The 13287-nt window shown below is 28.2% G+C and overlaps 2 protein-coding genes across 8 annotated transcripts; both read right to left on the reverse strand.

The window, feature by feature from the left end:
* Positions 1–156: 156 nt before the first annotated feature.
* On the reverse strand, positions 157–9271 carry LOC111680535 (striatin). Of its 7 annotated transcripts, none has more exons than XM_046949498.1 (6): positions 9227–9271; positions 7157–7960; positions 3514–3943; positions 3216–3434; positions 2726–2782; positions 157–2124 (listed from the first exon to the last, which is right to left on the reverse strand). In XM_046949498.1, exons 2-6 carry the CDS (start codon positions 7559–7561, stop codon positions 914–916), a joined length of 2322 nt encoding a protein of 773 aa, XP_046805454.1. In that variant the 5' UTR covers positions 7562–7960; positions 9227–9271; the 3' UTR covers positions 157–913. The 7 variants fall into 7 exon arrangements, with proteins under 7 accessions (XP_046805454.1, XP_023297962.2, XP_046805461.1 ...); XM_023442194.2 differs by having other exon boundaries at positions 7157–7870; positions 9227–9242; XM_046949505.1 differs by lacking the exon at positions 9227–9271 and adding an exon at positions 8673–9124 and having other exon boundaries at positions 157–2076.
* Positions 9272–10649: 1378 nt separating this feature from the next.
* LOC111680553 (barrier-to-autointegration factor) lies at positions 10650–11399 on the reverse strand. Its single transcript, XM_023442220.2, has 2 exons — positions 11091–11399; positions 10650–10858 (listed from the first exon to the last, which is right to left on the reverse strand). The coding sequence occupies exons 1-2, from the start codon at positions 11214–11216 to the stop codon at positions 10712–10714; spliced, it is 273 nt and encodes a 90-aa protein (XP_023297988.1). The 5' UTR covers positions 11217–11399; the 3' UTR covers positions 10650–10711.
* Between the last annotated feature and the right edge of the window lie 1888 nt (positions 11400–13287).

Raw genomic sequence — 13287 nt, forward strand, 5'->3', positions numbered from 1 at the left:
TGTGCACAATCATTTGTTTTTTTTTTATATATTTTGTATTATAATTATGTTTATTTTGTTTATTGTTTTAATTAAATATATTTATTATTTTTTAGTTATATATGTATGTATGTAAATGTAATGTGTGTTTTGTTTTTATGTATGCAGGAGTAATTAAATTTTTTTATTTATATTATTTTTCTTTTTTTGTTTGTTTTTCTTTTTCTTTTATTATGTATGTATGTATTTTTATTTTAAATTTTATTTTTGTATAACATATAATATAATAAATGTTAAAATTTACTTGCTTTGCTCATCATGCATTTTATCATTCATCATTTTCATCATCATTATCAATCATTGTGATAGAGAGGGATTCGACAAATATAAGCTACGTTTCTTTAAATGATTCTTAATTTGTTTTATTATGTATTTTTTTTTTATTTAATTATAAACGAAAAGTCGACGTTCGTTCGTAAGTTTAAACTAGTTGCTGTGAAAGGTATTTCCAAGCGAAAAAGATATAAATTTTAAGAATTCAATGGATTTTGTTAAAGCTGTTAGGATTTGTTATTTGGTTTTGTCTAATCGGTGTTGTTATAAAATAAATGTTAAATTTGTTAAATGATTTTGGCAGTTAAATGATTTTGCAAACAATCAGAGAAAATAACGTTTGAAAATACCTCTCTCAAGTCGTTCCTTTCTACTTTCATCCACTACATGTCGAGTTATAAATAAATATTTTGTTGTTTATTTTTTTAAATATAAATATATTTTTGTTTTTGTTGTTTTTTTTAATGGCTGCCTTTTCTAACCTCTCTACTCTAACAAAAATAACGACATTTTTATGAAATTGTCGTTATGTATCAATTACAATCTCAACTCATTATTTATTATCTTACGTAATCGTTGTTGTTTTTGTAGCATTTGCCATCTAGACAAAGACTTTTGCTAAGCCATCGGCACCCGCGCTGGCTATGTAGGGTTTGGTAGCATGAAACGCGACATCGAATATGCTCTCGTCGAACTTCTTGCGGTGCGCTGTGATTTCCTGCACGCACGTCTTATTGTCTAGATTCCACAGGCGTATTGAACAATCGTGAGAGCCCGATAACAAGTATAAACCATGGGCATCGACCGCCAGCGATGTGACCGGTTCCAAATGAGCAACCATCGAATGTACCAATGTCCCCGAAGTGTTGTCCCAAAAACGTATGTGTCGATCCTCGTGAGCAGTGATCGTTATAGGCAACGTTGGATGTGAGATCACTTTGTTTATGAATTTCCCCGTATTGCCGGACATCTCTTGAGCGGCTTCCAACTTGATGATCTGCTTTCCGGTCTCGGTGTCATAAATAATACAGTGGGCACTGTTGTAGGCCACCACAATGTGATCGACCTCATTGCGCACAAAATCAACAGACGAAGGGGCGCCTTCGGCCTCAGAGGCGGTATAAGTGCGTAGCAATGGTTCTTTGGTGTAGGGTGACCAAAGTTTGACCGTTCCATCCGCTGAGCATGATACAATGTTACTGTGCATGGTAGCAAGACCCCAGACAGCATCAGTATGGCCTTCTAAAGTTCCCGAATGAACACTGGGATCATAGCAATCATAAGGATCAATATTAGGAGATGGCAACTGCCAACACTCAATATTGCCATCCAAACCGCCCGAGTAGCAAGTGTCTCCGGTGGTCGACATGCCCAAGCATAGAACGGGACCAGTGTGAGCTCTGAATGTGTACAAGGGCTCAACATCGAGACTAGCTGATTTTTTGGCTTGCACAGTTTTCTGTAGATTCCACAGTTTTAACGTGTGATCCTCTGAGGCTGTTATAAGCACCGGCTCTTCTGGGTGGAAAATCAATGAACGCACTCCATCGAAATGAGAGCGTAGTGTGTATTTGGCATTCCATGTCTTGCGATAACCAGCTCCGCCGGCAGTGCCATCTTTTGCATTCGAATCGTACGATCCTTCAGAATCATTGTTGACAGTCAATTGTGCCAACTCTCCCAAGCCCAAAGAGGCATCGACATCTTCATCGCCACCGGCGGTAACAGCTGTTATGAGATTACGACGTGCAGCAGCCGAAGCGGCTGTATTAACAGTATTATTGGTTTGTTCAACATTCGATGATGAATATCCTTGATGAGGCAGGTCAAGGGAAATTAAGGTAGTTTTGATTGGTTGCATGATATCAATGATTACAATTTGGGATGATCATTTGTTTTATCAAATTGAAATGTTATTTTGTTTTCCATTTAGAAGAAGTAATAGTTGGGAATAGATTTAAAAACACAAACATTAGTTTAGAATGTAAATTAACAAATAAAAAAAGAAAGTAACAATATCTTAAATATTTATATTGTCATTAAAACGAAAGTTGTCTAAAAAGCCAAGATAGTTTAAAAATTCCAATGTTTTAAAAAAGCTAATTAGAAATTGTGCAAAATTATAAAATATATTTAAATTTGTGAACTACAAAGCCTATGTTATAAAAAGTATTATTTAACATCGACGCACAGAGTTAGGGATAGATATAACATTATGGAATACAATAGTAGTGTGTGATACCAATTACAAAATTTCAATTTTATTTTATAATTTTTGTTCTCCCCCATTCTGAAGACGCCGTTGTTAACGTTTTTAATCGAACGAAAAAAGTGCAGTTGTATTTAAATCATAAGCTGTTTTTAAGTAAGAGAAAAGATTTAACATAATCTACATCAATAACATAATAAGCACCTTCTGTTATAAGATTTATATCATTGAGCAGCTGCTCTCCCAACTCGGCTCCCAGATCTTTTTATAAAATTATTAAAAAATAAATAAAATAGTATAAAACATAATAATAGTATACAGTAATGTATATATGTTGCATATTTTTTTCATTTTTTTTTATTTTAAGCAAATTAAGAATGAATAGAAGTTAATAGAAGAACTTTCTACAGGATAAAGAGGAAATATTAAATGAAGAAAAGTATTTAAATGAAAATGAATACATTTTATGTTGCAACAATAATAAATATTAAAACATTTGCTTATATAATATAAAAGGTACTTGGCGTATTAGGGCTATTGCCGACCTGATAAATATAAAATAATAATAATTAAAAACCAAAGTTGGCAAGATAAACACGGATTAAGTAATAGTTGAATTGATAAAGCAGGAAAGTTAGGAGCAAAATAATAATGAGAAATTTAAATGGATCGTATAAAAATTACACTCATTTACCTTCACTGAGCATATCTTTGCCAGATTTTATGCGTTTTTGTGTTTTAATGTCAGTTTCATCATTATCGCCAGTTACCATTTCCAAATCATCGGAAATTTCATCATCATCTGACATTTCTGTGGGTCCTAAAAATTCAAAATTTGCCATTACAGCAGCCTCAGTATCTAAAATGATCGCATCGTTTGTTTGCTGAACCTTTTTTGCAGGTGTACGGCGACCTTTTGAAAGAATTGAATACAAATAATAATTAAAGTCATACGGTTTAGAGGCAAATGTGTGTTATTAACGACAACATACCTTCTGACTCTGAGGCTCTTTTATTGTTTTCATTCCCATTGATATTAGGACTGACATTTTCCTCTTGTTCTGCATTATTATTTAAACCCAAAATCGAACGTACACGATTTGAGCGCACATCAATTATATTATCGGTATAACCGATTTCAGCTAGATATTGACGTAACATTTGTCTACCCTGGCGCCAAGTGGTATTTGATACTGAACTATAGGGAACTTCGGAGTCGGGTGCTACCTCCCCACCCAGCGATGAGTCATCAGCCGATGGTTTCAATTCATTTAATTGTGGTGGATCCGTGCCATATTTTAAGCGATAAAATTTAGCACGTTCCTGTCTTAAAGCATATTCTAACATCTTAATGCGACGTGTCAAATCCGATTTAAGACTTTCCAAACATTTACGTTCACCCAGCAACATGGCAATGCGAGCCTGTGAAGAGAAATTAAAATACAAAATTTAGTTAATTACTTTGATTAAATTAAAATTTAAATAAAATGTTAATCAATTTTTTGTTTTAGGGATAAAACCTAATATGTATAAACATATTTTTTAGTTGATCTATTTGGAAAAATAAGATTTTTTATGTTTTTAGCTGTTTTTTTTGCGTTTTTAATTATCCAATCAATTTGGTGTAAATTGTAAAATAGCTCCCCCATTAGCATTGCATCAACATAAATAATTAAAATAATAAATTTATACTTATACGTTAGCAAATAAAATCAATTCAAAGCACGCTTGGAATACATGCAATAAGCTTCGCTCAACCAGCAGCAGCATTAAGCTACAAATAGGATTTGCTAGTTATTAACAATGTACAATACATGTTAACAATTCAAAATATAATTACAAAATACAAATTTGATTGTAAATAAAAAACAAAAGAAATTTTTTAAAATTTAACACATCATTATAAACGCCCACCCAATCAATCTAGATGAAATGTTATTTTCAATTTATTTGCATGTTTTTTCTTCGTCAATTTTTTTTTTTAGATTTTTAACTAAAATATTTGTGTTGCTGCTAATTGGAAATTTTCATTTAATTTGTGAAATATTAATATTTAATTCACAATTTATTTATTTAAATAGATAAGATCTAAACATAAAAAGTACAAAATATATATGTACAATTATATACACATCATGTTAATGTATTATTACTCATTCTATTGTCAATGTTTGTATATTATTTGTTGATTTTTTTTCATACATTCATTCATTATTTTGTTAAGCCAGTTAGTAAGTAGTAGTACTTGATTGTTTGGTGGCATGGTCTAGGTTTCTTTTTCTTGCATGCTGTGCTGCTGCTGTTGGGCGATGATGGTGATGTTGTTGTGTTGCAACTATTTGTTATCGCCTGTTTATGGAAGTGTGCTCATTGTCACGGACGGTAGTTTGCTACAACTTTTATAGTGTTTTGTTTAAATAAATTGTTATAATTTTTTTAAGGAAATGTAAACAAAAATTTCAAACTTGTTGTTTTGTTGTTTTTTTGATGAGGAATGTGCATGTGTAGAGAATATATTGTATTATACATATTTTTCTTATAGTTTTCACATAATTTTCTAGCTATATATAGCTACAAATATTAAATGATTTCTTTTGTGTGTTTTTTTTGTATATAAATATATATTGCAGTATGCTGTTATGTTTTCTTAACAGTATTTGAAAGTATTTTATTTAAATTGAGCTATAAATAGTTTTATAATAATATAATTCAATTACTAACATTATGATTACTTTATGTTTTATACATATTTTCCATTTTCATGCATATGGAACTAGTTTTTCATATGTTGGGATTTCTGTTTGTGCTGCTCACCATTAATGTTACTAAACATTTTTTAAATTTCTCCAAAGTTTTGAAAAATTACAGAAAAAAACGTAATTTTGCCTTACACCATTTACAAAACTAATAATATTCATTAGAGCAAAACAAAATTATTTATTTTATAATAAAGCTTTTATCATATTGGTCTATGAATGTAAATGTGCTTTAAAAAGGACTATTATTATACAATAATACCTGTAAATAAGCCATATTTTATAAATCAGATAAAGATTAAAATTTCTATTGGAATCGGTGTTATACTAACGTTTAAAAGAAAAAACTTCCAATAACTCGAAACGAAAAAATAAATAAATTAAAAAAAACATCATTAGAAACTAACTTACAAGTTTCACTTGTAATTGCCAAAATGCTACACGTACAACAACAATATGTTTGTTTAATAATGATTCAAAAACAAAGTAAAATCAATTAAATAAAAATATTACCCATAATAAAAATTCATTAAAAATTTAATTATTATTTAAAGAAAAAATTGGATTTATTTAATTCATTCTAAAATTTAAATGCCAAAAAGCATAACTATAACATCATTTACTAGAAGAATGATATAACTCAAAATTCATTTTTATACAAACTTCTGCTGCAATTTTTCAAATTTATTTGTTGTTTCCAATATAAAACTAGTTCGCATTTAGTGGAACAGGCCCGTAGTCTTTCATAAAATTGTATCTATTTTTAAAATGTTTATTATTTTCTAGAGACTTTTTGTTGTAAACGTAAGAACTAAAAGTAAAAAGTTTAGTTTAAGTCCAAATGAAAAACATTTCAATAATTACTATTAAAATTAAGGTTCATTTTCAAATCCCTCAATTTGTTTAAAAGTTATTTAAGAAATGGTAGATTATGTAAGTTACATAGCAAGATGTAACTACATCAAAACCGAATGGTAAAAAGCCATCAAATTTTAAGGCCATTTTACTCGACACTATATTTTTTAATTTATTCAAGTCTTTTAGTAAATGTGCGACATATTTAGGAAGCGTTTTTGCAGTAACGTGCTTTGTTGATGACATACCATTCTTTTTAGAAAACATTGGAAATGAAATTTTCACACTTGTTTGTAGTACACATACTCGTAGTAAATAACATATACGTACATACATACATACATACATACATACATACATACATACATACATACATACATACATACATATGTCGCGTGACAATATTCATTTTGTTAAGGGCTAGGGAAACCTCTATAAATGTAGCTTAAAAATAGCATTAGTAAGTACTTTAGTTCTTTTTACGGAATATTCCAGTCGCACCTTAAATGTCATATTCTTTTTGTTTTACTTTAACATTTAAAAAATTTAGAAATGTTTTTTTATATTGATTTAGTTAACTTTGTCTAAAGTACTAATGATAATGAAATTGTTCGAATGGTAATAGGAAAACGGCTTATTTACAGGTATATTCCTATTGTTTTACCTCTTTCTTTAGTATCCTTTTTTAATCTTTAACCTTTAGTTATGTATAGGATTAGTAAAAATTGTTTCTAGCTGCCTTTCGTTTTAATTGTTAGATAAAGTATGATGATGTCAATTATTATTTTTAATAATGCACATGTAATTATATACACATACATATACATATATGTATAATAACACATAGACTCTGTCTCTATCATAGCAAGTCAATGAAGTAAATATAATTAAATTGAACATCCTAATGAAAGAACTCAACCAAAAGAAATTTTCAAAATAAAAAAATGAAACGAACTCATGTCGTGTTTAAAATAACTTTGATTTAATTTAACTTGTTTTCTTAATCGATATTTTTTGTTCTCACCTGTAATTCAGCACGGTCTACATCCCACTGAGAACGCTCAAGTTCGAAACGTGACCACTCATGTTGTATAAAATGTAAAATGCCGGGTATTGTGTATTGTGGCGTAGCTTGTTGATTATTGGCAATTGATGTGCCACCATTTCCATCATCCGTATTGCCGGTAGAACCGACTCCACCTAGTCCACCGGTGTTGGAGACATTGTTACCACCAACTAAACCAAGGCCAGAATTGGGACCTAAACTGTTATTAGCTGAGTTACCAATGCCACCACCACCGCCGCCACTACCGCCAAGCCCCACAGAACCACTTAAGCCAGTGCCAATGACACCGCCGCCTCCGGCACCTGTGCCACCGCCAACCGGTTTATTATTAATGCCAGTCGTGGCTCCTGAATTGGTACCCATTTGTGTAATTTATTTATTTGTATTTTTTATTTCTTGATTTACTTTTTTCTATTTAAAGAGAACGGATGACTTTTCTTCCTTTTTGTAAATTTGACAACAAATAAAAAATATGTCTGTATATTTATTTTTCTTTTTTAACACTCAAAATTATTTTTGTTGTTTGTTTTATTTTATTTTTATAACTATTTTTAATTGGTGTTATTTATGTATTTCTTTTTTGTTTATTTTTGTTACATGCAATTATTGCTTGTTAAGTTGCTAAGTTTTTTATTTTTAATTTTTACTGTTGTGGTTTTATTTTGAATGACACTTGAAAAATAGGATTTTTTTATTTTTATTTTATTAGTGTTGTTACAACAATTATTTATAGAATGTATTAATTATGTATTTTTGGTCCTGCTGAAAATAAAAAGGATTTTGTTTTGTCATTTTAAAGTTGTCTGTATTATATTTATTTCGATTAATGGAAAAACAAATTTGTTGAAAATTTAATTTTAATTATTCATCCATTAACTGGTATTTTTTATATACAACACACAACTACTTTTTCTTTTGGAAATCTTGTCCATTTTACTTGCTTTAAAAAGCAACTATCATCAAACGATGTCACCGCAGGCAGTCAGGCAGATCTTGCATTTAAACTTGTCACACAAAACCTACACTCATCCATCCACTACCCATGCACATATTCATACACACACACATACATACTATCATTACCCATTTTTATACGCTCCTCATCTAACTTGAAAATATAAATTAAAAATTTGCAAATATTTAAAAAAGCTTTCACTTAGATTTGCACTAACAAACACTTATTCTTATAACTTAACAAATTCGAATATTATTAATCTATACAACTATTACTAATATTTATTTTCATCGAATGATAATAGCCAGCCGTAGAAAAATATTCTTTTAAGAACAAAAGAGAAATTGAAAAAAGTCAAAATATTTTTTAAGTTCTTAACTTTTTTTAATAGAATTTATGCATATTTTTATATGTTTTTAATTCTATTATTATTATAAAACACATTTTGTTAATTATACACTATTTTGCACTTTTTTTTCAACAAAATTTAGCTTAATTTAATTTTCTTGTACATATTACGTTTTTTCTCTCTCTTCTTTCTTCTTTTGTAGACAAATGGCAATGCTTTTTTTGTTTCTTTTGTCAATTAATATTTTTCTCACATTTAAAGTGTTGCCATACTTAATACATATACCCAGAAAAAATAAATCACAAACAAAAATAAGAAAAAACAAAATTTATATTTTAATTCAATTAAGTAATAAATTATTTTAGAATTATATCGCCCTTAATTATTGTTATTTTCATGTTTTATTTATATCTCAATTTCACCGTTCACATCAATTTCTTTTTGTCTAATTCTTGCTTGTTCTTTCTTGTCTACGTCGTCGTACTTCTCTTCACTTTTTTTTATTCTGCTGACACACACATTCACTCACACAAAATTTTCTTTCTTTTTAAGTTTTTTTTATGTTGCAAATTTTGTCTGATTTATACAAATAATTTTTTACACAATTTTTTTATTTATTTCATATTACAGTTTCTTCTTTACGTTTGTTTGTTGTTTATTTATTAATTTTTTTACTTTTTCTTTGTAAAATTTAACAAAAAAAATGTTTAAAAAATTTCTTTACCCGAGAGCAGAAAAATTTTCTTCATTTCACACACACACACGAATAAATGAATGGGTTTGACATACCACAGTTGTATAATTTAGTATTATATTACAAAAGGACAATTTTTTAAAATAAACCTTATCAAAAAATAATACAAATTAAACTAATATGGCAATATTTTTTACCAACGGTAATACAACTACATCGAATTTTAGTTACCGGCACGTCAAATCACACGATAAGCGACATGGCGACAATTCAATTTGATTAACTCACGTATATACATGTGGTGCGAGGGTTTTTACTAACATAATCAAAACCTTACGGTTTGAGTCATATAAGTTGATTTGTCGTCGAGATCTTTTACAAATATTTACAGTTGTTAAACTCCAAAGCAAAAATTGTAATAATACGAAACAGGTGTCGTCTAATTTAAAGAGACTTATAGAAGATTAGCTTCAATATTCTTTATCGCACATAAAGTTCAACCAATTTTTTTGCCAAGACATAGTAGATATATTTGTAAAAAAAATCGCTCAATATAAAATACGATTTAAGAAAAATCTTATAAGAGAGAGAACATGAATACAAAATTTTTCAACCAAAATTGCAAGAAAACTTTTTTCTATTTCTCGAAAATTTTGTATGTTTATTATTTTTTTATATATTTTTATACACACACTCCTATTAGAATTGGAAACTTAAATACGTAAATAAAGTGAGGTTTGGAATAATTCGGTTCGTTTTCAACATTTTTTATAGATTAACAGCGATTATTTCAAAATTGTTTCCGATTATTTTGTCCAAACACAAAATGCGAATTAATTAAAAAATTTCAGAAGCGATTGATTTAAAGTAAAAAAATAGTAAAAAAGTGCATTCAAACATTTACTCTCAAAAATATGAAGCGGAAATATTCAAAACTAGTACACAATTAATCCATACATTTCATATACAAACTAGAAAATATTTTAATAATTTTGGGCAATAGGACATTGCTTCATGGACTTTGATAACTTTATATTGTTTAGTAATATTATCAAATCGTGATTTTTTTATAATATATTGTTATGGGACCATAATATAACAATATGATGGTAGAATAGTTTATAAAAAATATAGGTACCCTATACACATATTACTTTCCTAGCAAACAAAACTCAGAAGTGTATATATTTCACATATTGTGAAATACGTATATAGACTATTAATGAATGTAGAGAAACATAATGTATTAAATTCGTTATTGAACAGTAGAAATAAATATTTGTTCAATGGATGTAATTGATAAAGTATAATAAAATTCAAACACAAAGTATTATTTCTTTTTTTTTTGCTTTATTAATAAAATCTTAAATAATTATAAATTACAAGTTTTCTATGTTAATTACATGAAATAACGCACAGTAATAAAAATGGGTTGTTAATTGCAACATTTAAATTGAAATTATATTAATTTTTTTTCTCCAAAAATATGGAATAAATAAAAAAACTTAAAATTATTTACAAGAATTCTTCACACCAATCGTTGAGACAATTATAGCAATCAGAAGCTTGTTTGGAACTAGCATTACAGGTATCTTTCATCCATTCCTTAAAAAGTTCTTCGTCTTTTTTTAAGACTAAATATTGACCCAGCACTGTATAAGCCTGCAATAAGACGAGAAAAACACGGTTAGATTCAAATATTATGTACAGTTTTAGAGTCATTGACAAAAATTTTTCATCATTTGTCAAGATCAAAAACACACACTAACACATTGGTACAGCATTCAATTACCATATACAAACAAATAGCAACTACACATTTCCTCAATTGTGTTTTATATGGAATTGGCAAGTTGTGTTAATTAAATATTCTAATGATTATACTAGAACTTACTTTATCGAAACCAGCTTCTATTAAACGTCCACCTAAAGTTTCTCCTATGCCAGCCAGATCCGTGACAGGTTTATCACTCATAGGTTCTGCTACGAAATTTCTGTATTTTTGAGATGTGCCTGACATGTTGCTATTTAATTAATCACTCAATTTAAAGTAATTAAATTGTTTTCAAAACGTTGGTTTTGTATAAATATTCAGAATAATAATATTTTATTTCACAAAATTCCCTTTTAGAATGACGCACTTTTTTCTTGCACAAATAATAGCTGCTTGTTTATGCACAGATGTCTAAAATGGAAGTAAAATGATGCTTAAACTATCAGAGTTGATTTCAATAGGCAGTAACGTTTGTTTACAAACGATACAAGCCAACGGCGGCTGTTAGCCGGCTAGTCGAGCAGGCGCCGTTGGCGGCTTATTTTGAATTTAGTTTTTTTGACCAAGCATAATTTTTTAGTGTTTTTCAATGTTACCAGAAGCATTTTGACTCATTTCATCAATCTATGGTTTAAGTCGAAAAAAGTACCCATTTTGAAATCGGTGTCTATAAATCGACGGAATAATCAAACAATCGACTTTTTGTCGAAAAAATTCGAAGTCAACTATTTTGTTCCAGAAAAGTCGATAACTTGACTATCGAAAAAAGTCGAAAAGTCTGAAAGTCGAAAAATGTCGACTATCGATAAAAGTCGAAAAGTCGACTTTGTTAATAAAAGTCGAAAAAGGTCGATAAGTCGAAAAAAGTCGGAAAAAGTCGAAAACTCGAAAATTGTAATAACAAAAAAAATTTTAAAAAAGTGAAAAAAGTCAAATACTCTAAAATAGTCAGAAGAACTCGAAAAATTCAAAAAATAGTCGAAAAAAGTCGAAAGATGTTGAAAATAGTCAAAAAGTCGAAAAAATCGAAAAGTTGAAAAGTCGACTATTTATAAAATACTTATAGTCTAAAAGTCGACTTTTAATTAAATGAAAAAAGTCAAAAAATCAAATTTTTATAAAATGCAAAAAGTCGACTTTCCGTTTCAATTATAGAACCCTATTTTGAAATATAAATCACTAGAAATTTCCCCTATTCTTCGTCCCTTATAAGTTTGAATTCGACTTTTCGAAGTTATATGTATTTAGTATTTTCGTCATCACCTGATTTTTTATTTTTCACTTTTAAATTTATGTTTGTATGTTTTGCAACATTTGCAAAATGTATTTTATAATATTAACTTAAATTTCGTTTATAATACTGAATATTATTTTATCAAATTCCTTTCTAATTTTACTAAAGTACGAAAATTCTTTCGTAAATTCAAAGGAATTTTTGCATATTTTGCAATTTTTTTTTTTATAATTTATTATTATTATTTTTTTTTTGGTTAAAATAATTTTTGTATCAAAGCTGTCAATCTATGTTTTGACACGGCAATTGATCTCTCCTCCTTAATTGGCCAAGGATTTTCAAATATGCAACAGCTGTATCAACTAGAAGATTTTCCTTAGGAAAGAACACTCAGTCACTCACATTTTTTTCAATTTCGCAATTTTTTTTAATTCTATTCCCTAAAAATATATAAAAATTGTTTATTATAAAATTTAAATCAATAGTATATAAAAGCCTGGAAGACACCTTCGTTTATAAAATCCCTTATGTGGTCCAAAAGTCCACGTTAAAATTATAGTTTCTCAAATCGAGATAAATAGAATAAATGCGAAATATTATTTAGTAAAACCCTTTTCTATTTTTACGAAAATACGAAACCTTTCATAATATTTTTTTTTTCTTAAATTTTAGCGAAATTAAACATAATGATATTAATTATATTATGATTAAATAAAACTAAAACATTTTTATAAATTTTAAGAAAAAGTATAATATTATTCTTGAATTATTTTCATTAAAAAAAATTTAAAATTCGTGTGGAGAATAATTTTGAACTAAAATTAGAAAATTTATTTTAAAATGAACAAAAACGTTTGAATAAATTAAAATTTCGTAAATTTTACCATATTTATTCAAAATTTCCTTTTTTCAATTTATGTAAATTAATTTTTTAAAGAATATTTTGCATTATACTAAAATACAATTTCGTATATTTTACGAAATAATTTCGTGGTGCGAAACAACGAACGATTCGTACAATGTAGAACATTTTTCGTATATATTAGGCATGGATTTTTTTCAGTGTATTTAAGTTTCAACAAG

The sequence above is a fragment of the Lucilia cuprina genome, chromosome 2 (assembly GCF_022045245.1).
Source record: "Lucilia cuprina isolate Lc7/37 chromosome 2, ASM2204524v1, whole genome shotgun sequence".
Classification (NCBI taxonomy): Eukaryota; Metazoa; Arthropoda; class Insecta; order Diptera; family Calliphoridae; genus Lucilia; species Lucilia cuprina.